The 25,906-nt window shown below is 42.5% G+C and overlaps 1 protein-coding gene across 1 annotated transcript; it reads right to left on the reverse strand.

Annotated features, from left to right (window-relative positions):
• Window positions 1-351: 351 nt before the first annotated feature.
• On the reverse strand, window positions 352-14,886 carry LOC137251904 (UPF0193 protein EVG1 homolog). Its single transcript, XM_067786888.1, has 5 exons — window positions 14,838-14,886; window positions 14,097-14,775; window positions 1,450-1,660; window positions 801-1,175; window positions 352-740 (listed from the first exon to the last, which is right to left on the reverse strand). Exons 3-5 carry the CDS (start codon window positions 1,634-1,636, stop codon window positions 568-570), a joined length of 735 nt encoding a protein of 244 aa, XP_067642989.1. The 5' UTR covers window positions 1,637-1,660; window positions 14,097-14,775; window positions 14,838-14,886; the 3' UTR covers window positions 352-567.
• Between the last annotated feature and the right edge of the window lie 11,020 nt (window positions 14,887-25,906).

The raw sequence follows: 25,906 nt of genomic DNA on the forward strand, positions 1-25,906 counted from the left end.
ACATCCAACCACTAACTTAAAATTACGATTACGCAATCGTTGAAACTTCGATTACGATTACAGTATTCGTAATTTCAACTTTTTCAAAATTATGAGTACTGCAATCGTAATCGAGTTTCGTTCGATTATGATTACTGTAATCGTAATTTAAAAAATGCTGATATTACGATTACTGTAATCGTTTTGTAATTGTAATCCTTATCGCCAAGCTTTGATTTTGATATATCAAACAATCGAAACATATTAGAGCTGGGGCCCTATTATGTAGCTCGATTCGAATGGAAATACGACTTGAAAGCTGTCAAAGAAATTTCTTTCAAACCGGAGCCTGTGCTATTTTTCCGCACCAATAACGAAATATAGTTTTCTTTCAAAAACATGGTATTGCATCTACATTTATGATGTCTTGTATCAAAGCTAATTAAATTATACAAAATATAATACAAGTGATATAGATATTTTCTATTGGGTTGTGCATACGAAAATGTAAATGAGTAAATATATAGATATTTGCCTGAAGAGAGTTGTTGTAATAACTGGTTTTCTTGGGACAAGCATAGCAAATAATTATTCCACGAAACGCATTCCGCTTTTTTTAATTTGAATTTTTGTTTCCAATGCCTTTATGTGACGTAACCGCTCCGCTATTTGCTCTCGGACTTCGTTTCTAAAGCGCTTCCCTTCACCCAATTCCTCCATTTCGGCCAACCAATTAGCGCGTTCATTAATTTGTTCCAAAACTGTAAAATAAGATTTTAATTTTTTTTATAAATTTAATGGCACTTTTGAAATAATTTTACGTTCATCAATAATATTCTCCTCTGTAGCATTGGCATCCTTTCGGATGCGCGGTTTTCGCTTTGCCTTCAATGTTGTTTCCGCCAGTCGCATTCCTGACATAGCTTCTTGTAGTAATTTCTTTTCTTCCTCAGTGGGCATACGATTTGTTGGTCTTGGACGATACGAAATTGGATCATAAGCTCCGCTAGCTAATATTTGTTCCAGACTCTTTCGTTTAGCAAGATGGGCACGTCGTAAAATCTCAAGTGCCGCCGTATCTGGATCCTTTATGTTAATAGATGGCGGTTCAGGCTTAGGCAAAGGCTCTCCGTTACGTAAATGATAGTTAATCTTTTTGCGCATCATCATCGACATTTTTGATTCAGCCATAAGGACTATACGTGGTATACATAGATGTGTATTTATATGCAGGCATACTTGAATCAAGGTGTTATGTCGCAGTTTTGGATTTATTCACAATTCTTACTCATACACATATTTTTTCTTGATATGGGCCTCCTGTGCACCAGTCCATACATTTGTATGAGAATTTTAATATTAAAAACAAATGTCTCTCTAAATCTAGATTTGTCGACATAACACCAAAAATTATGTATGCAGGCACGTCTACGAAAGTAAAGTTGCACTAAATTAATTTGTAAAACGAACCTTGCAACAAATCTGCAGTTTCTTTACTATACTCGATCTTTGGTGTATGGAATAGGCCACCCTGTGGAATACGCTCACTGGGCCATAATATTGCTTTATCCTCCGAGTTTTGGATTTTCGAATTAGCCCCTTCAACGTCGTTCTTCGGTATAGTGGACCGTTTACCCCTACCTAGGTTTTCTCCCATTATTAAACAGTTCGAGAGTTTAAGCTAACGATTTATATGTAGGAAAAAAAAAGTAAATACAAAAATATATAAAAATATACCACAAATTGACAATTTTAAAAGAGAACATACTTGCTCTCCGTACGATTAAAAAAAAAGCACAAAGTGCATAAATAAATCGTAAAGCAAAGGGATCCATGGCAACCATTTTTTAATCTTGTATATGCATGACCGTCTCGTTTGCCATACCAAAAATATAAGTAAAAAACGAAAATTATTTTTAAAAAATTCGAAAGGGTGTTGCAATTGTAAACGGCTAGGAACTCTCCAATGTGCATATTACGGTATGTGCCGGATGCCTTGCGAGTTTGAGCTTTAAAATTACCAAAAACAAGTAGGGCTGAGACCTTCTTCTGCAGGATGAGGAGGATGAGGTTTTCGGCATCCATAATCATGAATAATCAACCGAATAATAAACAGTTTAGATATGTGATATATATAGAACAGATGCAAGCGACATCTTCGATAAATATCAAATGAAATAATAGATCGGAAATCCTAACACAACGTTTCACTTTTTCTGTTGTTAACATGATGATATCTACATATGTCTATGAATCTCTTATCTGAGCAATAGATTGCGTGAGATATATACTATATATACCACCGATTTCAAAAATTTTTTGGTGAAATTTGAAGCTCGTGAAATGCAGACATTACAAATACGCCCTTATCTGAACAATTGGTTATATGATATATCAAATACTGCACAAGCGTGTGGGTCATATATGAAAGTATCTGTGGGAATTTGAAGCTGAAAAATTGAGGAAGATACAACATAAAAACCTTTTTCTGAACAATCGGCTGTATTGGGGATATATGTATGCTTTAATGGTCAGATCCGGTCGGCTCGGACATCTCATCGGATACCCGTTCTCCAGGCAGATTTCATCAAGATATCTCAAATATTATATATTTGGTACTAGTTTGCGTTCAAACGAACAGAAGGACCTGGCTTAATCAACTCAGCAAGACATCCTGATCATTTCGATATATTTATTGGTGGGTATATGTATATCGGCCGCCGTGGTGTGGTGGTAGCGTGCTCCACCGATCACACCCAAGATCCGGGCAAAGCAACATCAAAAATTTAGAAACACGTTTTTTGAATTAGAAAAACGTTCTTAAGCCGAGCCGCCCCTCGACAGTGATTTGGCTAATACTCCGAGTGTATTTCTGCCATGAAAAGTTTCTCAGTTAAAACTCATCTGCCGTTCGGAGTCGTCGTAAAACATGGGGCCTACAATTTGTAGGATAAATTAAAAGGAGAACGACGGAAATTGGAAGAGAAGCTCTGCTTGAAAAACTTACAATTATGAGATTCGTACCAAACTTAATAAACCATTTCATTTCCCTGAAACGTATAAAAAAAGGAAATTGTGAAGAGCCACACCAAAAGCAACATTCACTTATTTACTTAATTGGCGCCTACCCGTTTAAACAGTTATGACAACATTTAGAAACTATTTTGATAGGAATAGAAATTACTACAGCGCTAAGATGAAAAGTGTCGAGGAAGATAATATTTTCGTATCACGAAAGTAAGTTCTTCGATAGGATACTTTAGGAAGTTGAAATCATACTGGTGTGAGAAAATCTTTCGGGAGAAGTTGATAGAAACCTAGGAAGCCAAAGTCTTGCCAAAGCTGGGTTAACAGGAAGCGCCTCTGCCTCGTGCGGCACAAATAAAGGCGCGAAAATATGTTTTTGCAAATAAATAGGTTACAATTAAATTTTGGGTTTTGCTCAACTCATTTAAAATTAGCAAAAAAATCCATTCTCCACAGTAAAGTTTTTATTTAAGTTCAGGAAATGAAAAACATTTAATTGAAAAAAGGATTTTAAAAAGCATATGTTATATTATGCGGACCATGGGGAGAGGGTAAACGCCTCAGTCCAAGAACCAGGAGGCGAGTCAGCCGGAATGACAGGAACCAAACCTCAGAGTCTGCAAAGCGGGCCGAAGAGGGAGATATAAGTACTGGAAAGCCATGTACCTCAAAAGCTCCAATACAGGAAAAGGAAGGCAATAATGGCTTGAGAAGCAAAGACACAAATGCTAATAAGCTAAAGGTAGATAACAATCAGACCCCAGCTTACTCGATGATACTAAACGGAGCTAACGCTGAGACTCCGGTTTCACCGAGAAGAAGATGAGCGAAGTTGCGAAGCAGTCCCTTGCCGTGGCACTATTACAGAGTCCCCAATGGGCAGATGCCAACTGAAACAGACTGCTACCAGCCCTCGAAACAGCTGGATGGCACAATGGGGTTAAACTGATGACCTGCACCAATAAGGCGACTTTGTAATGGATGTAGAGAGTTGTTCCAGACCTTCAAAAACAACAAGGCGCAAGGTTGAAGGTGGTGGATAGAGCACTTATCCCCACGATACCAAAGGCCAAGGTTTGGATCCCCGAGTGGTGAAGACGGAAGACACGCTTAGCATGCTGCAGCGGCAGAACCTGAACATACCAATACGGGATTGGAGGGTACTCCACGTATCTCGATCCGTGGAGGGGGTCCAGTACTACATCCTCTAAATTAATAAGGAATCGGAGGATCTGTCGCACTCGCAGCTTGGGATAATATCCTGGGGCGCAGGATATATATGAGCGTTAAAAAGAGGAGTACTCAGGACAATAACCCCAATACGCTAAAAGCAGTGGAGGTGGAAAAGGACCTCGATAACCTGAAAGTAGCGGAAAATGATGGGTGCACATGCGAAGTGGCAGAGGTGCACGAGCAAATCACTGAAAATGCTGAAAACCTTAAGAAAAACCAAAATATGCTAAATGCAGGAGATACAGGGATATAAGCGTAGAGGCGGAGGTATTGGAAGTGGACAAACAGCTCAATGATGCTGCGAGTTTAACAAAGACGCTTCGAACAGGGGAGAGTGAAACGGACTTCAAGACTCAGAAAACAGCGGAAAAACTGCATTGCGTGAGCGCAGTGGGGGATAATTTGGAGGCAGACAAACACCTCAGTGGCTCTGCGAGTCTTACAGATAAACCTCCAACACAGTAAAGTGGCATCGAGCAGCCTCCTCCTGACTCTTGAGGAGGGTTCGTTTGATGTGGTGCTGATACAGGAGCCATGGCTTTCATCTGGAGGATAGGTTTCTGGACTCAGCCCTCAAAGATTCAGCGTTTATAACGCAAAGACGGAAAGCAGGGTTAGAGCTCCAGTCATCGTAAGGAAACGCCAATACTCGTGCATGTTATCTAACTTCAGTACTGAAGACCTAGCGGTAGTCGCAATAGAAGGTAAGAAAGAACCTTCCCTTATCCTGGCATCCTGCTACATGGCCCATAATGTGGAAACCGCACCAGAGGGGTTCAAAAGGCTGGCGCAGATGAGTTTGCGCATCACAGCGTATGGGGAGGTGACGATATTAATAATAGAGGTGAGTCCCTTTTTGTTACATACTACAGAGTAGTCTACAGGTGGCCAACAGGGGTAGCGTGCCTACATATACTAGTCCTACGTTAAGCAATGTGATTGATATCATATTGAGTTCTAAACATATAGGGGTATGAATGGAGGTCCTTGACAGGCCATTATTCTCAGAACATGCATATATCAGCTTCAGAATCCCCCTAAAGAGGATAGAGAAAGGTAAACCTTTAGAAACCGTAGGGCAATGGACTGGTACGAATTTCAGAAAGATGTATCAGGAAGATTGGAGCAGCCTAAAGAGGTTGCAACGTAGAGGAGTTGGAGGAGTGCAAAAACTTCTTATCAAAGGCGCTGACAACCGCGTACAACAAAGCTTATCTTCTGAGAAGATTCAAGGCAAAGCCACCATGATGGAGTAAGGAGCTGAGTCTTCTTAGAGGGCAGGTAAAAAAGATTTTTAAGCTGGAAAAAGTTACGGGAAGCGAGGAGAGCTGGGACGAATACAGAGATCTGTTGAGGATCTATAAACGTGAAATCAACAGGTTAAAGCGGGTTTCATGGAAGAATTTCCATGCCGACATTGAATGCTCCAGCGAAATCCGCGAGACTGAGGAAAGTCCTATCTAAAGGAGATGCAGTCCAGAGACTGATAAAAAACGACGGGGAAAAGTCACACAGTAGTGAAGAATCCCTTGAGGCGCTAACTTAACACACGCTTCCCATCAGGAGACGACGCGGAAGAGTTATGTAACCACGTCTACAGTCCTAATACGGAGCGAGAGATACCAGGATTGGTGACAAAGAACAAAATTGAATTGGCAATAAAAGCGTTTGCTATGTTAAATCGCCGGGCCCAGATGGGATATTTCCTGCCATGCTGCAGATGGCCGGTGGAACGATTATAGAATGGCTAAGAATAATCTTTGAGGGTTGCATAAAACTGAACCACGTCCCGCAATCTTGGAGAACGGCTCGAGTAGTCTTCATACCGAAAGCGGGAAAAGCTCACCTGCACCCAAAAGACTACAGGCCTATTAGTTTGACATATTTTCTACTCAAAACCATAGAGAGATTAATAGATGTGTATATAAAATCAAAAATGAACGAGGAATTATTCTGTTCAGCGCAACACGCTTACACCAAAGGCAAGTCAGTCGATACTGCATTGCATAGGGTGGTTATGAATATAGAGAAGGCCTTGGAACACCAGAAATATGCCCTAGGTGTTTTTCTGGCCATTGCTGGAGCTTTCAACAATGTCTCGAAAAGAGCAATAATGGACAGTCTCAACTCGATTGAAGTTCATCCATCTTTAGCAAATTGGATCGACTTCATGTTAAGCTGCAGAATGATCACATCGCAATGGGCGTCTGTGTGAGGCAACGAAATCTGTAAACAGAGGAACGCCACAGGCTGGGATTTTATCACCAATGCTGTGGACGCTGGTTATAAAACAATTGCTTCGGCGGTGCGACGGAGGACCAGTCAAACTTACGGCATAAGCAGATGAAGTTTCTGTCATCATAAGCGGCAGATGCTTAACAACACTCAACTTTCTGATGGATCAGGCACTTCGTGATGTACATGCCTGGGCATCTGGAGTCGGGTTACCCGCCAACGCCGAAATAACCGATCTAGTATTATTTACTAGGAAGTATAAGGTCCCTAATTGGACTAAGCCTACGCTTGCAGGGGGGAGGGGGGGGGGGGGGAAACCCTGCAGGAAAAATGTACCACAAAGTATTTAGGAGTTATACTAGATAGTAAGTTGTCGTGGAAACTCCATGTGGAAGGGAGAGCGAAGAAAGCCCCCGCGGCACTCTATGCATGCAAGACGATGCTAGGATGCACGTGGGGCCTATCACCCAAACTCTCTCATTGGGTATGTACGGCAATTGTCAAACCCATACTTTACTATCGGGTTCTTGTTTGGTGGACATCCACATAGTAAAGTACGTATATCAAAAAACTTGAGATGGTATGCAGAGTATCAATGATTAGCTTAACGGGATCCTTAAAAAGTACCCCGATAGCAGCATTGCATGCCATTCTACAAATCCCGCCTGCAGACCTAACGGCCGCGTTAGCAACGGGAATAAGGCTTAGGGCCTCGGGCCGCTTGAGTGCAGGCCTTATGGGCACAACAGTGTAGCGCCATCTAAGTAATATCGGGAAAACGGAATATATGGTCCCTTGCCTGAGCTTCGAAAGAGATATTGGGGCTACAATTGAGCCGGAGGGTTGGTGCCGGGGTGCAGAAATGGCAGAACATGTTATACACTTGTATACGTATGGTTCCAAATTAATGGAAGGGGTTGGGTCTGCTGTTTACTGTGTCGACCCAGAAATATGTAGATCCTACAGGCTGCCATATTACTGCAGCATTTTTCAAGCGGAAATTATAGCAGTGAAGAAAGCAGCGGAAATTCTGGAAGAAGCGTACTTAAGCTGCAGTCGCATCAATTTATACATTGATAGTCAGGCTGCGATTAAGGCAATAATCTCACACACTACGTCATCTAGAAGTGTTCTGGAATGCAAAGAAGCATTGCAAAAACTTCGCTTGGGCCGGACCATACATATATACTGGGTTCCCGGTCATAAAGGAATAGAAGATAATGAGAAGGCCGATGAGTTGGCAAAGGAGGGTGCAACACTCTCTGAGTCGACGATAGACGTCCCAATCCGTTTGGGAGAAATCAAAACGAGACAGGAGTTGTATATGATCCATCAATCAGGAAAGGCGTGGACAAAAGCGCGGGGCTGGAAAATTTCTAAGATCATCTGCAAAGCCTACGATGTTAGATGGCATGGACTCACAAAGTGACTCATCTCTGAAGAGAGAAGACTTAAGGCTCACGATGGCATACTGACTGGACACTGCCTTCTGGCGTCACATGCTATCAGTTAGGCCTCGTCAGTAACAGCAATTGTAGGAAGTGTGAGCTGCAGGAAGAAACGGTGGAGCACGTTCTGTGTTCATGTCCTGCGCTCGCCGGGTCAAGGCTCCAGCTATTAGGGGCGGCAGAGTTGCCAGATCTTGAGGCACCAATTAAGCTGGGTCCTAGAAAACTGCTAGTATTTGCCAAGAGGACGGGGTTATTCTATAACATATGTCCTGGCACATGATTGGGGTTCTTCCGTTTGGTCGTCAAACAAATTCTGGTAACACTATGGAGTCTATGTGAGGTTGTTATTGACCGGCCATTTCAACTTAACCTAACCTAAGTGAGTTTCAAAACTTTACAGTTAATTATCGCCTAAATATCTGCTTGGAGGAAATATTTCTTTAAAGTATGTTTTTTTTTGCCTCATTAAGGCAAGCAAACGTATCGAATTAGTCACTTTTTGATAGACGATAAAATTGTTCGAAAGTTGCTGGAAGGGTTATGGCTAAATTAAATTAAAACATTTAAATGCTTGTAGCAATACTAATATGGAAAGCGTGTGCTTCTAATCCTGCCCTACTCTAAGACCCACGTTGTAGTTAATTTAGTTTAAGAAAGTGTAGTGCCGTGAGTGTATGTAGTGAGTGTAGTGCCGTTCAGGGACGTTGAAACAAATAGAGCCGGATTTCCTGTTGCAAACTATTTATTTCTGTTAAAGGAAATTAGCAATTTTAATACATTACAAACTTATATCAGATGTAAATTACTTACCGTATTTTGCGCCCTTCCTCAGTTACATTTCACGACACTATGATTCGACAGTGACGTGAAACAACAATAAGAAAGTGAGCAAAAGACGATAAGTTAATCGAAAGTGTACAAAATTTGATCGATTACAAATGGTGAATTTGAGATGGGCGTTTTGCCACATCCCCACCCCCGTGAACGACTAGGGTTCCCCAGGAACCACGTCCAAAACGGCCAGCTTTGAAGTTGGGCGCCGAAGTACGCCTGTTTTAGTTCTGACGACTGCTCTCCTTACCTCGCCGTCCTCACCACTATAAACCTTTTCCACCACCCCACGGCACCATTGTCTCCTCGAGATATTAGGATCGCATACAAAAACCAGATCGCCCACACTCAACGCGTTCGACGGTGCACACCACTTAGCTCGCCTCGTCAATGTTGGTAGATACTCCACCACCCAACGCTTCCAAAGTTGATCACGCAACTGTCTTCCTATCCGCCATTGTTTCCGCAGCGCGCACGTCTTCTCCTCGATTTGTCCTATGTTCGGAGTTTGCGCCGAATTCGCGGACACCATCAAAAAATGATTTGGTGTAAGCGGCTCCTCTTGATCCGCTGAAATCGGCAAATGCGTAAGAGGCCGCGAGTTTACTATGTTCTCTGCCTCTATCATCACGCTTTGCAGGGTATGTTCCCGAGGAGCTACTTCCTTCAGCGTGTGGTTCAGCACTCGCTTGACGCATCGTACCATACGCTCCCATATTCCGCCTTCAGCCGGGTTGTGGGGCAATTAAAAACCCATTGGATGCACTTCGATGAAAATTCGTCGCCCACACGCCCGCAATCGAACACTTCGTGCTTTGCCTACCGATCAGCGCCAACAAAGTTCTTCCTGTTATCGCTCCTCATCCTCACTGGAACACCGCGTCGGTTAATAAAGTTCTGATTGCTAGGATGTACGAATCAGTGGACAAATCGTGGGCTATTTTCAAATGAATTGCGCGGACTGAGAGGCAGGTGAAGAGTGCAACTCCCAATCGTCACCATTATTGGGCTGGAGTAGCCCAAGCCAGTGTAGCTGAAAGGCCTAACATATGGAGTCACTCGATCCTCGGGCAACCGGCCCATGATTGGCTTCACTGGTTGGCATCGAGCAATCCTACATTCAGCGCAGCTGTTTATCACCCTTCGCAAAACTTGTCTTATATTGGCAACCCAAAATTTCTGCCTCACTTCTCCAATGGTTGCTTCTGTGTTCTGGTGTTTCATCTTACGGTGATAATAAGATACGATCAGCAAGGTGACGCGATTTTTCGGTGACAGCACAATTGTATGTATGGCATCGAGTGGTAACCAGCTGGCAACTTGGATCCTACCACCTACCCTCATAACTGAATTTGTATCCAAGTATGGCAGTAAATCGCGTATTGTACTCTCACGAGACACTGCTTGGTTATCTTGTAGTTGTTTCAGCTCCATAGCGTAATCTGCAAGTTGAGCTTGCCGACAAAGATAGGCTTCAGCTGTATTTAATTCATCCGAGGTTAATTCAAAATGGCTACCACCAGAACTTCTACCCCGCGTGCGATCTATAAATCTGAACACTCAAGCTGTAGCTCTCTTCAGTCTAATGTACGTCGAAAATCTATTAAAATAAATTAAATTGTTGCTGCTTGTTAGGAAAACAGGGCTTACGCGAATTTCTTCATCAACTTCAGGCTGGCTATTGATAACTGCTGACTTATGAGGCCACTGGGAGTTGGGCATGGACAGGAACTTTGGCCCTGAGAACCAGCGCGTTGAAGGATTCATGTCGATAGCACCACTTCGACGCGTCGCAGCGTCGGCTACGTTCTCGTTGGTAGGAAGCCACCTCCATTCACTCGCCAGGGTTGTCGAGAGGATCTCCGCTATCTGATGCGCCACAAAGGGTTTATATTGGCGATGCTTGGAATTTATCCAGTTTATGACCGTTGTTGAGTCACTCCAAAGAATGCGTGAGGAGACTACGAGTTCTTGTTCGTCGAGGACAGTTTGTGACAAACGCGCTCCCAGTACTGCTGCTTGAATTTCTAGTCTCGGTACCGTCATAAGTTTCATGGGAGCGCATTTTGATTTCGCGCACCCAAGCGAAACGCTTACAGTTCCATCTGAAGTGACGTACCTCCAATAGCATACGGCCGAAAAGGCCTCCTCGCTGGCGTCGACAAAAACATGCAGCTGCAACTGCTTTGGCATTCCTTTGCTGAAATAAAAACGTGGAATTTTAACATCGCCCGTTCTCCGTACCTCTTTTTGCCAGTTCCTCCAAGCCATGGTAACATCATCAGGTAGGGGCTCGTCCCAAACAATCTTGCGCCGCCATATTTCGCGCATAATCAACTTAGCTCCAACTACCAAATGACTTAAAAATCCCAAAGGATCAAAAATGGACATAACGTAGCTAAGTACTTCACGTTTCGTTGGTGGCCTGCTACCGCTGATAACTTCTGTCTCCAATCTTGGAAATCTCAACTCATACTTGAACGAGTCATCTTTCGGCTGCCAAAACAATCCAAGCACTTTATTGGTGGACGGACTATTGATATTGAAACACCTACTCTTAACGCTGTCAGCTTGCCCATCGCTGCCTAACGCTTCCAACACGGGCATCGAATGGGATATATACCCTCGCATTTGGGATCCAGGTGCCTTGTGTATTTCCGCAACTTGCTTGGCTACGCTTATTGCCTGCTCCACCCATTCGAAGCTGTCCACAAAATCGTCCACATAGTGATGCTTTACTATAGACTCCACCGCACGAGGAAATTTACTAGCATATTCTAACGCATTCATCGTTTTTACAAATTGAACTGCTTATGGCGAGCACCCTGCGCTGAACGTCATGACTTGCATTTCGTAAACGCTCGGTTGATTCGTGTCATCCTCTCTCCATAGAAAACTCTGCGAGCATCTGTCTTCAGGCCGAACGTAAATTTGATGATACATCTCTGCTATGTCGCCACATACGCCAACTGATCCATTGCGGAAATTGAAAAGCACTGAAGGCATAGGCTGATAATCTTGCGGGCCTTTAAGCAAACACGAGTTGAGAGAGACTCCTCCTACAGAAGCGGCAGCATCAAACATCAGTCGCAATTTCCCAGGTTTATTAGGATTAACTACGGTGAAATGCGGCAGATACCACAACTTCTGATTCCTCGTTTCACGTTCAGCAGGCGTCAGTTTTCTAGCGTAACCTTTCTCAATGTAGCTGTGTATGATTTGTATATATTGCGTGGCGAAGATGTGGTCCTTCTTAAATTTGCGCTCCATTCCAAACAATCTGTTCTTGGCCATGAGATAGCTATCAGGCAATTTGATGCAATCGCTCTTCCCAAGAAGACCAGTTTGGAATTTACGATTTACCCTTACAGTCGTTTGCTTTAGTATGCGTTCGGCGCGCGCATCTTCATGACTTTTTAAAGCGGGAGCAGGCCGCACCCCAAAACTTTCGATATTAAAATATTCTTCAACAAGGGAATGAATATCAGGTGCCTCCTGTACGTGTAGACACACTGCACTTGGAACAACTCTGTGGTCAGTCGACCCGAAAACTACCCATTCAAGCTTCGTAATGGCGGCATATGTACCTCGGTCGGCCAGATGCGTTGTGACGGATGGAAGACCTAAGTGGCAGTGATCTAGTTCTATGAGAATCATCGGAGTAGCGTTGGAAAACGGCGTTGGCATATTTGGTAAATTACGATCAGTACGTACGTAAATCGTCATTACTCAGGCTTTTAACCGGCAGATTTAGATTTGAAAAAACATAAACGCGGCGCAGTCCGTGGCGCTTCCTTAATCCTCTTCCGCTTATTTCCATATCAACGACCGTGGCAGTTTCTTGGGCAATTCTACCTCCAAACCATTCCATGTTTAGATTATGTTCTCCGCGGATGCCTAGTTTGTCCAGTATGCCTTCTGTCCATCATCGTGATGGACGATCCTTCATCCAGCATGGCAAACGTGTCCACCTTCTTACGGGGCCCATATAAAGTACGCCGAATAACAGTCCTTGAAGCTTGGTTGTATCGAATGAGCAGCTTAACATGGATTCCATCAAAGTTGTGGTACATACTAGTGGTGGTTCGTTTTGCGGCGTGGTGGCCACAACGTTCATAGCGTGGCTGGACTCATGTAACAGCTTGTTGTGTCTGCGTTGACAACCATCGGTCATGCACAACCTTCGGTTACAGCAATCACGAGATGAATGCCCACCTCTTAGGCACAAAAAACATAAACAACTTTGTTTTACTTGAGCCCACCTATCAGTTACGCTGGCATTTATAAATTTTTGACATACATAAATTTTATGCTGGCCCTTGCAAACTGGACATTTCGGCGACTCGGATTCGCTAGACTCATTCCTCGTGGTATGCATTACTATTTTTCGACGACTATCATTTTGTTGCAGGGTACAAACTAGGTTCGCTAAATCGCTGAGCTAATTGCTGAAATCGACTACGGTTGGATACGGTTTAATCGCGGCGGCATACCTAGCCCACTCTATTCTTTTACTAACGGGAAGCTTGCTTATTAATTCCTCCAATAGGGTAGGGTTGGACAAATATTGCACCCATTGACAGACTGAAGGAACACAGAGAGATTTTTGGCCTTTGTTGCGAATGGTATCAGCTTTTCTATGGAAGACTCCGAAATAGGGCTGATTCCTTTCAGCTGCTGAAGCTGGCTACGTATCAGCGAATCCGGCCGACCAAATCGGAATCGTAGTTCCTCCATAGCTGCATTCACATTATTCGGATGAATGAGCAACGATTAGACCACTTTCCTAGCCTCACCCTTTAAATATTTTAAAAGTCGTTGATTATTTTCTAGGTTAGTATAACCGTACGCAGCAGTTGACTGGGTGAATGAACTTGAAAACAAATGCCAGTCCTCCGGTTGACCACTAAACTCAGGCAAGTCTTGCATTTTACGCGGTTTTGGTAATGGGCATTACTAGTAGTCAGCGATTGCGGGGTGTGGAAACTATTCAAATATGAATTTGCATTTCTAGCTGCATAATTTTGAGGGGGCAGAGTACTAAAAACGACGTTTGGCTGGTACCCATTATTAAAGCTAGGCATTGTTGTTGGGTGGCGAAGCGGTTGTATATGTATGCATGGGTGAAGAACCTACCATCGACGGCTGTGTATAATTGGTGCTACTTAACTGCACGTTTGGCATGACATTGTGTGAGTTATTTGTTGCTAAAAAATCTACTTGTTGACCGTTATAACGGGTGCTTACGTCGTATGCTTGACGTTGATTGATAACTATATGTGATTGAGTGTTTCGAAACTGGCTTTCTAAATCTTTTAATTTATTAAACAAAAAACTCACCTGCTGTACTGAAATAGAGCTACCATCATTTACCAAATTGTCTGTCCCAGAAATGGCGGCGATGCTGGGGGTATATACGTTTGCGTTGTTGCCGTTTGGCGTGGAAATAGTTGTTAACGCGTTGAAATCATATGAACTAGTTGCACTAGCGCTTATGGCAATTGGTGGTGCGGTCGTCGTTGCGGCGGCGCTGACAACAGAAGTGACCGTGCTTGCATTGGCGGAAAACGTAACGATTGGAGTGGCGGCGGCAGTGACTGTGATTATTGGGCACTGGCATTAGTATGAAGAATTGATGGTTTCCCTGTTGCTGCATCGGCTGGGGCAGCAGACATATTCAATAAAGCTGCAGCAGCGTGGGCGGATGGCGAGCTCATATCGCTGCTGATTTCCATCAATTCACCTGTTGTATCTTGCTGTAGGCGCGGGCTGCGTCTCGGCGGTTTACGCTTTAACATTATTCAATAATGTTCTTACTTTCAAGTCACAACCTTTGCACGCGTTAAAACGGACTCAGATATATACCGCTATGTCGTTCCGTTATGCAAATGTAATCGCAAATTACCAAAATGCAAAAAATCGCAAATTCCCAAAATGCGAAATAAAGATGTAGTGCCGTGATCCTGTCAGGGACGTTGAAACATATAGAGCTGGATTTCCTGTTGCAAACTATTTATTTCTGTTAAAGGAAATTAGCAATTTTAATACATTACAAAGTTATATCAGATGTAAATTACTTACCGCATTTTGCGCCCTTCCTCAGTTACATTTCACGACACTATGATTCGACAGTGATGTGAAACCACAATAAGAAAGTGCGCAAAAGACGATAAGTTAATCGAAAGTGTACAAAATTTGAACGATTACAAATGGTGAATTTGAGATGGGCGTTTTGCCACAGAAAGTTTCCACCAAATCAGACCACTTTGAGCAAATAAATAAATTGCATCTTGCACTATCCAAAAGCTTAAGCCTTACGTGAACTTATGTTTCATTAAACATTTATTTGCATTTGGATATTGTGACGAATTGGTAAGGTCAGTTCAAAGTTAATAACAATATAATTAAAAAAAAAAATTAAAGTCGCAATCGTAGTTGCACCAAGAAATTAAGCTGCGATAAATTCGACATACTTTTTCCCTATTTCCAAACAAATCTCAAGATCGTTGGATATGCTTTAGGGCGGGTCGATTTAAAAATCGCTCATTGCTCTGTGAAAATCGTATTCTAGGGATCAAAATAAGAAACTTTGCGAAGGAACCATACCTCTAAAACGAATTCTGATGTCCCCCCTTTGGGTCGAACTTTTGGGTAGGGGCAATTTCAATTCTACCTGCTGTGTCTTGTGGTGGCTTAAAAAAAACAACACAAGCAATTTTAGGATCTGCAATTGTCTCACAGTGATACCTTCATTTTTTAAAACGGTTGAATAAAAAACCCACACAACTATGTTTACGACATGCAAATGCATCACAGTGATGCCTTGGTTTTAAAAGGGGGTTGTCAAAGCGCTAATTTCTAATCATTTTTTTAAATTTCTTTTGTATTACTAAGTTAAATTCATTTGTTCATTTACATACATATGTTCTGACTAAATAAATTTCTAAAGAGAAAAATAAACTCGAAAAAGAAAAAACATAGGCATTTCAAAGTGGGATTTTTCAAAATTTGTAAGCTCGACCCAAAGGGGGGGGGGGGGGGGGGGGTACATCAGAATTCGTTTTAGAGTTATGGTTCCTTCAGCAAAGTTTCTTATTTTGATCCCTAGATTATGATTTTCACAGAGCAATGGGCAATTTTGTTGCCTCCCCACAAATCGACCCGGCCTAATGTTCATGGCCTTAAGATATTTTACGCCAACATTGGTATCACAGGGAAATAGCTGTTTAGATTATCAAGGTATGATGCATTACATTTGTATTAAGAAACTATTTGTGGAGACATCGACCAAAATACACTAAAGAAGCTTACCATGTCACGGCTGTTACATTTAAAAATGCTAAAACTCAAACCGAAGTATTTTATCTTTGAATGCGGTATTAATTAGGGCTGTGAACTGCAACCGGATTTTTCAACTATCCGGATAAACCGGATAGCTAAGCAAAAAATCCGGATATCCGGATTCACAAATGGGAAATCCGTATATCCGCTGATCGGCTATCCGGATACGTAAACGGAAAATCCGGATATCCATATGTCTGGATACTGGAATATAAAAGTTGAATATCTGCATATTAAATGCCCCACGAATTTATTGTTATTAATGTTAAATAAACATATAGGGTACATCAATTTGTTGCTTTCACTTGATATCCAAAAATACGGCTATTAACCGGATCTTCATAAATCCGATTATCCGGATAGTTTCACAAACGAATATTAACCGGATATCCATGCCGTCCGGATTTTATCCGTGTCAAAGGATATCTGTATGGATATTTGGATATTCGAATATGCGGATAGTCCCATCCGTAGTATAAATCAAAGTTGGGCAAAATGTATTCGAAAAACGAATAAAGTATAAATAATGTTTTTGTCGGTTATTCATGTATAAAGAAATTTTTTTTTTTTATTTAAAGAAATTTTATTTGAGTGACGAATAATAAATACGGAAAGTTATTCGAATAATAAATACGCAAAGAAACAGTTGTTTTCTTTCAGTTAACATACAAAATAGTTTGGTTTGATTAATATTTAAATGTGTACACTATGAGCTTATGAAAAAAAGATTTCAATTGGAAAATTATTCAAACATAAAATTATCAAAAATGTATTCATGAATAGATTAGCTTTTGTAAGCAACAATATTTACTTGTACATTCAACAACTTTAATATGTTTGTAATTTAAATGAAATATGATATGATACTTTGTCTTTTTAATCAATTTTGATTTTAATGATAGAATATAAAAATATAAAATATTCTTGTATTAAAAATTGTGCGAACGATAAAACTGAAGAACTTTAAATAAAAAGTTAAACAATAAAAATTAGTATTTAAACTTTGAGAAATTTTTTTAAGATACATTTTCATTCAAATAATTACCTAAATAAAAAATTTATTCGAATAATGCCCAAATCTGTGTTAATAGATGAAATTTCAAATTTAGATATAGACAAATTTCCTAGTCTATGATATAGATACATATATGTAAGTTCCTCTCAACTTATCAATTTTTGTAGTGGTGCGATCCTTACGCTCTTCTGTGGCCTTTCCTGGGCGCTACTAATTAATTTGTTTATGGGAGGTTGGTTGGAACGCATTCGTATCTTAGCCTTCACTTTTGGACAAGTTGTATGTCGCATGTTTTATTGTAAACAGATGTCATCCAAAATTTTCATATTTGGTATTTGGGAAAACGCTGCCAAAGTTTTTAACACGCTTATATTAGCTTCATTTGTATGTACATATGTTTATTTGTAACATCTAGCGGCAGTGGTTAAAAAACGAGTTGTTCTACGGCAACTAACCCCCAGCGTGTTAGGGGGTTAAAATTTACCCGCGGTAGGTATGCCTGTCGTAAGAGGCTAAAATACTAAATAGATTCAAGGGTTGTGTAGCGCAACCCTTTTAGGTTGCCAGCGCAATATATAGCTTCTCCAAACCCAATTGTCAGCCTCACCTATCCGTGACGAATCCTGTTTCATTAACAGCTGAGGCTCTGGCGACCCCGAGCTCATGGATCCAGGGGGTGGGAGCGCGGTATGGCCTAGAAGGTCGCATGTGATCATAACACATCGTTCCCGAGATGGTCGGGCTTGGTACCGGAACTACATCCAGCGAAGGATCATCAACATCAATAACACTCCCCAAGGCCTTCCGGGAGTGTCATTATCGCTACAACAACAACGGCGTGTTGTTTCGTTTTTTTAAACTATTATTATATTATTTAGGAGTTCAAATCTCCGGCTTAAAACAATAGCTCCGAAGGGCTGGCCCCAATTTGGAAGACTACAATTATTAAGCTAGTAGATGGTTAAAAAAGATTTTCATATTAGTTAGGGTGTTATGCGGACCGTGCCTATTGGACGATTTGCAGCCAGGGGATAAATTCGGCTGTATTCGAACGGAGCCTTCCCGATACCGGGCCACCGCGGGAAGTAATTATGGCCTTACCACAGTAAGGGGCGCTGCTGTGGCGAACGGTTCTTTCCCCATATATGATACTGGACCGCTGAGCCCCCCTTGTCGGGCAGGTGGTCGTGCGACCAAGATGAACGACTCATTACCTGGTTGTAATAAAGACGATGATAAGAGGAGGACTGAGTCGCAAGCCATGGACGACAAATACGCATTAAGCGATGCGTCGGACTCGGGGAGCGAGAATAGTGCTGATTCAATGAACTCCGTGTTGGAGAAGCACAGAAATGAAACAGAGTACAAAGTGAAGAAGGATACGGAGCAGAGGAAGTAAAAGAGCTCTCTCGCAGTACCGTGCAGCACTAAGAATTTTAAAACGCTTGGGAGCAGTGGTCGACCCAACAGAAGTGGAGATCGAGGGCTTGGAATGGGCTCATGAGGCGGTAGAAGTAGGTCGAAGGCAGTTTGAAAGGTTTGCGGCGAGAAAACCTCGGTTCTGCAACCGGTACGAGGAGGAAGAAGCGTCTAATGGCAGAATGAAGAAGCAACGTTCGGCGGAAGGCGACAAGCCTGCTTTCAAGAGGCAGAAAGGACCCAGTCTTAGAGCCGCGAGGCGGGGCAGTCGCATAGACAAGACAAGTAGGCCCAAAGCTGTAAGACAGATGGCGAGGTATCAACTACCTCGAAAGCTGCGAGTCAGAGGGAAGTTCCAACTACGGAAGTAGGTTGGGTTGAACCGGCCGGTCCATGAGGACCGCACATAGACTGATTGAGTCCGTAGTGTTACCAGAAGTTTGTTTTAACGACCAAACTGAAAAACCCTATCAAAAACCAGGACCTATGTTATAAAATAACTCCGTCCTCTTAGCAAATACTAGAAGCTTCCTAGTACTTAAGCCACTTGCTGCTTCTAGATCTGACAGCTGTATCACTCCTAACAGCTGGAGTCTTAGCCTGGTAAGTGCAGGGCACGAGCACAGAACGTGCTCGATTGTTTCCTCCTCCAACCCGCACTTCCTACATCTGCTATCACTGACCAAGCGTAATTTAAAGGCATGTGACGCCAGAAGGCAGTGTCCAGTCAGAATACCCGTCATGCGTCTACAGACCTCTCTTTTTATGATAGAAGCAACTTTGTTAGTCTAAGGTTGTAAGACCTACACATAATCTTCCAAATTTTACAGCCCCGCGCTTGAACCCACGCCTTTCCCGCTTGGTCGATCATGTGCACCTCTCGCCTTCGCTTAATCTCGCCCAGTCTAATTGGGACGTCTACGGAGCAAGCTTCAAGGGATGCGCCCTTTTTAGCTAGTTCGTCCGCTTTTTCATTCCCCTCTATTCCCATATGCCCTGGGACCCAATATAGGTGTACGCTTCTCCCTGTCCCGATTCTCTCCAGAGACTGCTTACACTCTAACACGCATTTAGATGCTGTGCTATGCGAGATTATTGCCTTAATTGCTGCTTGACTGACAATATAAAAGTTAAAACGGTTGCAGCTTAAGCTATTCTCTTCCAGGGTTTCTACTGCTTTGGTTACGGCTAATATTTCCGCTTGGAAAACGCTACAGTAATCCGGCAGCCTGTAGGATCTGCTTATTTCCGGATCAGCACAGTATACCGCAGACCCTACTCCTTCCACTACTTTGGAACCATCTGTGTACACATGTATCGCCTCGTTCACCATTTGCGCATCCTTGCGCCAACTGTCCACCACTATTGTGGCCTTAAGATCTCCCTCGAAGCGCAGATAGGGAATCAGGTAGTCTGTTCGTCTTGTGATTGATGACGATATACTACTATGGCCATATGGTCGGCGCTCAAGCTGCCCCGAGGCACCGAGCCTGGTTGCGGTTGTTAATGATATGTTCTTTGCTACCAGGTCTACAGGTGGAATGTGCATAATGGCATACAGTGCAGCCGTCGGGGTTGTTTTCGGGGCTCCCGTAATGCTAAACATCGATAGTCTGCATACCCACTCTAATTTTTTGAGGTATGTTGTTTTTTGTGTGGCTTTCCACCAAACAAGAACTCCATAGTATAGAATAGGGCTTACAATCGCTGTAAAAATACAATGAGAAAGAGAGGGCGATAAGCCCCACGTACACCCCAGCAGTCTTTTACATGCATAGAGTGCCGTTGAGGCCTTCTTGACCCTCTCCTCCACATTGAGCTTCCATGACAGCTTACTGTCTAGGATGATTCCTAGATATTTTGCGCAAGGTTTCTCCTGTAAGGTCACCCCTCCTAACTCAGGCCTGGTCCAGTTTGGGACCTTGTACCTCTTTGCAAACAGGACCATATCCTCTTCTCCTCATTGACTTTCAACCGGACATTAGATGCCCAGTTATGAATATCCCGAAGCGCCCGATCCATCAAAGAAGTAATCGTTGGAAGGCACATTCCACTTATGACAATTGCAACGTCCTCTGCGTAAGCCGTAAATTTTACGGGTCCCTCGTCGAATCGCCTGAGCAGTTGGTTGATGACCAGCGTCCACAGCAGATGTGATAGCACCCCTCGCTGCGGCGTGCCCCTGCCCACTGATTTCGTGGCCTCATACAATCCCCATTGTGATGAAATCTTTCTGCAATTTAACATGCAACCAATCCATCTGATTAAGGCGGATGTACTTTAATGTAATTAAGACCATCCATAATCGCCCATTTTGAAACATTATAGAAAGCCCCGGCAATGTCCAAAAGGCCTAATCTAACCTAACGGAAGTAGGAGATAAACGCTAAGACTCCGGCTATCTCAGAGGTGTTAAACGGAGTTAGCGCTAAGACTCCGGCTTTCTCGGAGGTGCCAAAGAGAGATAACACTAAGACTCCGGCTTTTCCCGAGAAGATGAGTGATGTGGCAAAGCAGTCACCGACTGTGCCGCTGGTTGATCGTAGCAGTCCTTTCAGACAAATGACTACTGAAAGGTGGAAATCTGTGGAAAGGGAGCTTATTAGCTTAATGCTTAAGATGATGCGGGAACAACCAAGTAAGCCCCTTCCAACCTTTGATTCGGGGGGATGGTATAATGGTGTGAAGATGATAGCTTGCGACAACATCGCGAGTTTTCGGTGGCTGGGGAAGTGGTTCCAAACCTCCAAAGGCAAGGCACGAACGCGCGGTTTGAGGTGGTGGATAAAGCGCAAATCCCCACGGTACCAAAGGTTAATATATCCAGGGACTAATAAAGAAAGAGAACGGGGAATGGTCACTTAATAGTGAGGAATCCTTTGAGGTGCTTCTCGACACACATTTCCCATCGGAAGACGGTTTAGAAGAGCCAGCAGACATCACTCACACTTCGATCACGGAGCGTGTAGTGCCGGGCTTGATGACCGATACCAAGATCGAATGGGCAGTGGAAACGTTTTCTAAGTTTAAATCGCCGTATCCAGATGGTATATTCCCGGCCATGCTCCAAGTTTCAAGTATGGCGGTCGTGGAATGGCTTAAAATAATATTCGATGGGTGCATAAGGCTGAATCATGTACCGCACTCTTGGAGAACTGCTCGTGTAGCTTTCCTACCGGGGGGGGGGGGGGGGGGAGATCGGTCACGTGTATCCCAAAGACTATAGACCCATTAGCTTAACATCATTTCTGCTCAAAACCTTTGAGAGGCTGATGTGTGCATAAAGTCCAACGTGGATGAAAAGCTGTCTCCACAACACAGAATGCGTACACCAAAAGCAAGTTGGTAGACACCGCATTGCATAGGGTGGTAATAAGCATAGAGAAATCCCTGGAATATAAGGAGTATGATCTAGGAGTCTTCTTGGACAATGGCGGGGTAATGTTTCTAAATGGGCGATTATGAATGGTCTTAATTACATTAAAGTACATCCCGCCTTAAGCTGGAGACATTGGTGCTTTATCGACAACCGTATCGGTAACCTTATAACAGCTGATTCGACCAACCTTATGAGAAACAATGCAATCGATTATTGGTGCCGCTAAGGTCGTAACCGTATCGTAGCCACCAATTGGGTTTTGGTTTACCGTCGTAACGATAAACAGCTGATTACGTTAGGGATACGGATACAGTGATACGACATACGGCACCAATGACTCCGGCTTTAATCAGATGGATCGGCTGCATGTTAAATTGCAGGAAGATTACATCACAATGGGGATTGTACGAGACCACGAAATCAGTGGACAGGGGCACGCCACAGGGAGGGGTGCTATCACCTCTGCTGTGGACGCTGGTCATCAACTAACTGCTCAACCGATTCGGTGAGGGAACCTTAAAATTTACGGCTTACGCAGATGACGTTGCAATTGTCATAAGTGGAAAGTGACTTCCAACGATTAGTTCTTTGATGGATCGGGCGCTTCGGGATATGCATACCTGGGCATCTAATGTCGGGTTGAAAGTCAATGTGGAGAAGACGGATATGGTCTTGTTTACAAAGAGGTACAAGGTCCCAAATTGGACCAGTCCTAAGTTAGGAGGGGTGACCTTACAGGAGAAACCTTGCACAAAATAATAGGAATCATCCTAGACAGTAAGCTGTCATGGAAGCTCAACGTGGAGGAGAGGGTCAAGAAGGCCTCAACGGCACTCTATGCATGTAAAAGACTGCTGGCGTGTACGTGGGACTTATCGCCCTCTCTTTCTCATTGGGGTTTTACAGCGATTGTAAGCCCTATTATATACTATGGAGTTCTTGTTTGGTGGAAAGCCACACAACAACATACCTCAAAAAATTAGAGGGGGTATGCAGACTATCGATGCTTAGCATTACGGGAGCCCTGAAAACAACCCCGATGGCTGCACTGTATGCCATTCTACACATTCCACCTGTAGACCTGGTAGAAAAGAACATAGCATTAACAACCGCAACCAGGCTTGGTGCCTCGGGGCAGCTTGAGCGCCGACCATATGTCCATAGTAGTATAGCGTCATCAATCACAAGACGAACAGACTACCTGATTCCCTATTTGCGCTTCGAGGGAGATCTTAAGACCACAGTAGAGGTGGACGGTTGGCGCAAGGGTGCGCAAATGGCGGACGAGGCGGTACATGTGTACACAGATGGTTCCAAAGTAGTGGAAGGAGTAGGGTCTGCGGTATACTGTGCTGATCCGGAAATAAGCAGATCCTACAGGCTGCCGGATTACTGTAGCGTTTTCCAAGCGGAAATATTAACCGTAATCAAAGCAGTAGAAACCCTGGAAGAGAATAGCTTAAGCTGCAACCGTATTAACTTTTATATCGACAGTCAGGCAGCAATTAAGGCAATAATCTCACATAGCACATCATCTAAATGCGTGTTAGAGTATAAGCAGTCTCTGGAGAGAATCGGGACAGGGAGAAACATACATCTATATTGTGTCCCAGGGCATATGGGAATAGATGGGAATGAAAAGCAGATGAACTAGCTAAAAAGGACGCATCCCTTGAAATCTGATCCGTAGATGTCCCAATTAGACTGGGCGAGATTAAGCGAAGGCGAGAGGTGCACATGATCGGCCAAGCGGGAAAGGCGTGGGTTCAAGCGCGGGGCGATTATGTGTAGATCTTACAACCTTAGACTAACAAAGTTGCTTCTATCATTAAAAAGAGGGGACTGTAGACTCATGACGGGTATTCTGACTGGACACTGCCTTCTGGCGTCACATGCCTTTAAATTACGCTTGGTCAGTGATAGCAGATGTAGGAAGTGCGGGTTGGAGGAGGAAACAATCGAGCACGTTCTGTGCTCGTGCCCTGCACTTACCAGGCTAAGACTCCAGCTGTTAGGAGTGATACAGCTGTCAGATCTAGAAGCAGCAAGTGGCTTAAGTACTAGGAAGCTTCTAGTATTTGCTAAGAGGACGGAGTTATTTTATAACATAGGTCCTGGTTTTTGATAGGGTTTTTCAGTTTGGTCGTTAAAACAAACTTCTGGTAACACTACGGACTCAATCAGTCTATGTGAGGTCCTCATGGACCGGCCAGTTCAACCTAACCTAACCTATTTCTCGTTTCACGTGCACTATATTCCTAAAACTACCTAACTAACTTACTTGAGATAGACATTACCGTATTATTACTACATACCACACATCGACGAGGCACCCACCCACTTGCAATTGGTAGATAATGAAAATAGAAACATAACAAACTCATTTACATATTTCTCGGCTAAAAGCTAAAATAAACTCCGCACTTTAAAGTGTTTTGTAGCCTTTAATCAATGTTAAAAAAGTTAAAGAAAGGGTTAATATACATGAAATACAAAGTATTTATAATATTGAATTTTAAAAAACTCCATAGAAAGATGATATACAAGGCACACGCTGACAACATAGTTTCGCTAGTTATTAATAACCTAAGTGATAATCATCTCTGCGTGCTTGGTGACTTCAACTTATGCAATATTGACTAGTCAACGAATGTTTGTTTGTCCCGTTTTTCGAGTTTTTGAGGCATAGGAACAATTCACGAGTTCAATCTCGTAACTTAATGCAATAATGACCTTAGATATTGATCACTCCACCCTCAACATATATCAACACGTTATTTGTGACTCAAACTAATCCTAACCTAAAAACGGTCAAATTCGATCAAAAATACCGTAGAATTTTGTTCTTAAATGGTGCAGGCTTAAAACTTGGACAGAAAAATCCAAAAAAAAACAAGAGGTAACTTTTGAATTCTGACAACGGATTCGTGTTCAGCGACCAAAAATTCATAAGAATTGACCTGTCTCCTCCGTTGAACATCCCACTTGTGTAATTTACTTAAAAATAAAAAAAAATTAAAAAATATTTATTAGTGACAATATTAATAGTGAAGTCAGTGAATGTACAAATCCAATCACTCACAAGGACAGGCATCACCTACCATTGGTTATTAATTTTAGTTTTTATAGTTATGCTCAGGATACTTCTGAAAGCAGATTTACTTTTAATTTTAATTCGTTTCATTTTCCCAGTTTAAGTGGTTTTTTTTATGTGAAATAGACTGGGAAGCGGTACTTGAGGGACTTGATACTTCTAATAGTTTCCTTATTTTCAAATCTATTCTATTAAATCATTGTTTGCATAAAATTCCTATGAGAAGAATGAGGCCTTACAAACTTCCGTGGTATACGAAAGAGTTGACAAAATTTAAGAACCTCAGAAATAAATATTTGCGTAAGTTTAAACATACGAAGAACCATTTGTTCTTTACTAAATGCAAGCAATATTTTAAGAAATTTAGTCATTTGGATAAGCTACTGTATACCAACTATATTCATACAATCGAGTCTAATATTAAATTGAATCCGAATACATTTTTGAGCTATATCAAGTCCAAAAAAGTTTGCTCCAGTATACCGTCTGGAGTCTTCCTTGATGGCCACTCAGTGATACAGTCAACTTATTTGTCGAGTTTTTTAAGTCAAATTTTGCTGCCGACGATAGCTATCTATCGTTTGATGCCTCTATGAATCTTAACACTGCTCTAAACTTTGGTGCCCTCTGTCTCTCTTCTGATGATATGAGTAATGCTATTCTCAAACTTAAATCTTCGTCCCAAACAGACGTTGATGGGTTTTCTGCAGTCCTGTTAAAAGACTGCCAGACTCTAGTTTTTCCTTTAAGAATAATTTTCAATAAATCTCTATTGTCCAGTACGTTAACTGACGAGTGGAAGCTCACTTCTATTACCCCCGTCTTTAAAAGTGGTAACAAAAATGATGTGCGTAATTACAGACCTATATCAAAACTTTCTACCATTTCCAAAATTTTGAGCA

This window comes from Eurosta solidaginis, chromosome 5 (genome assembly GCF_040869045.1).
Source record: "Eurosta solidaginis isolate ZX-2024a chromosome 5, ASM4086904v1, whole genome shotgun sequence".
In the NCBI taxonomy this organism is placed as follows: domain Eukaryota; kingdom Metazoa; phylum Arthropoda; class Insecta; order Diptera; family Tephritidae; genus Eurosta; species Eurosta solidaginis.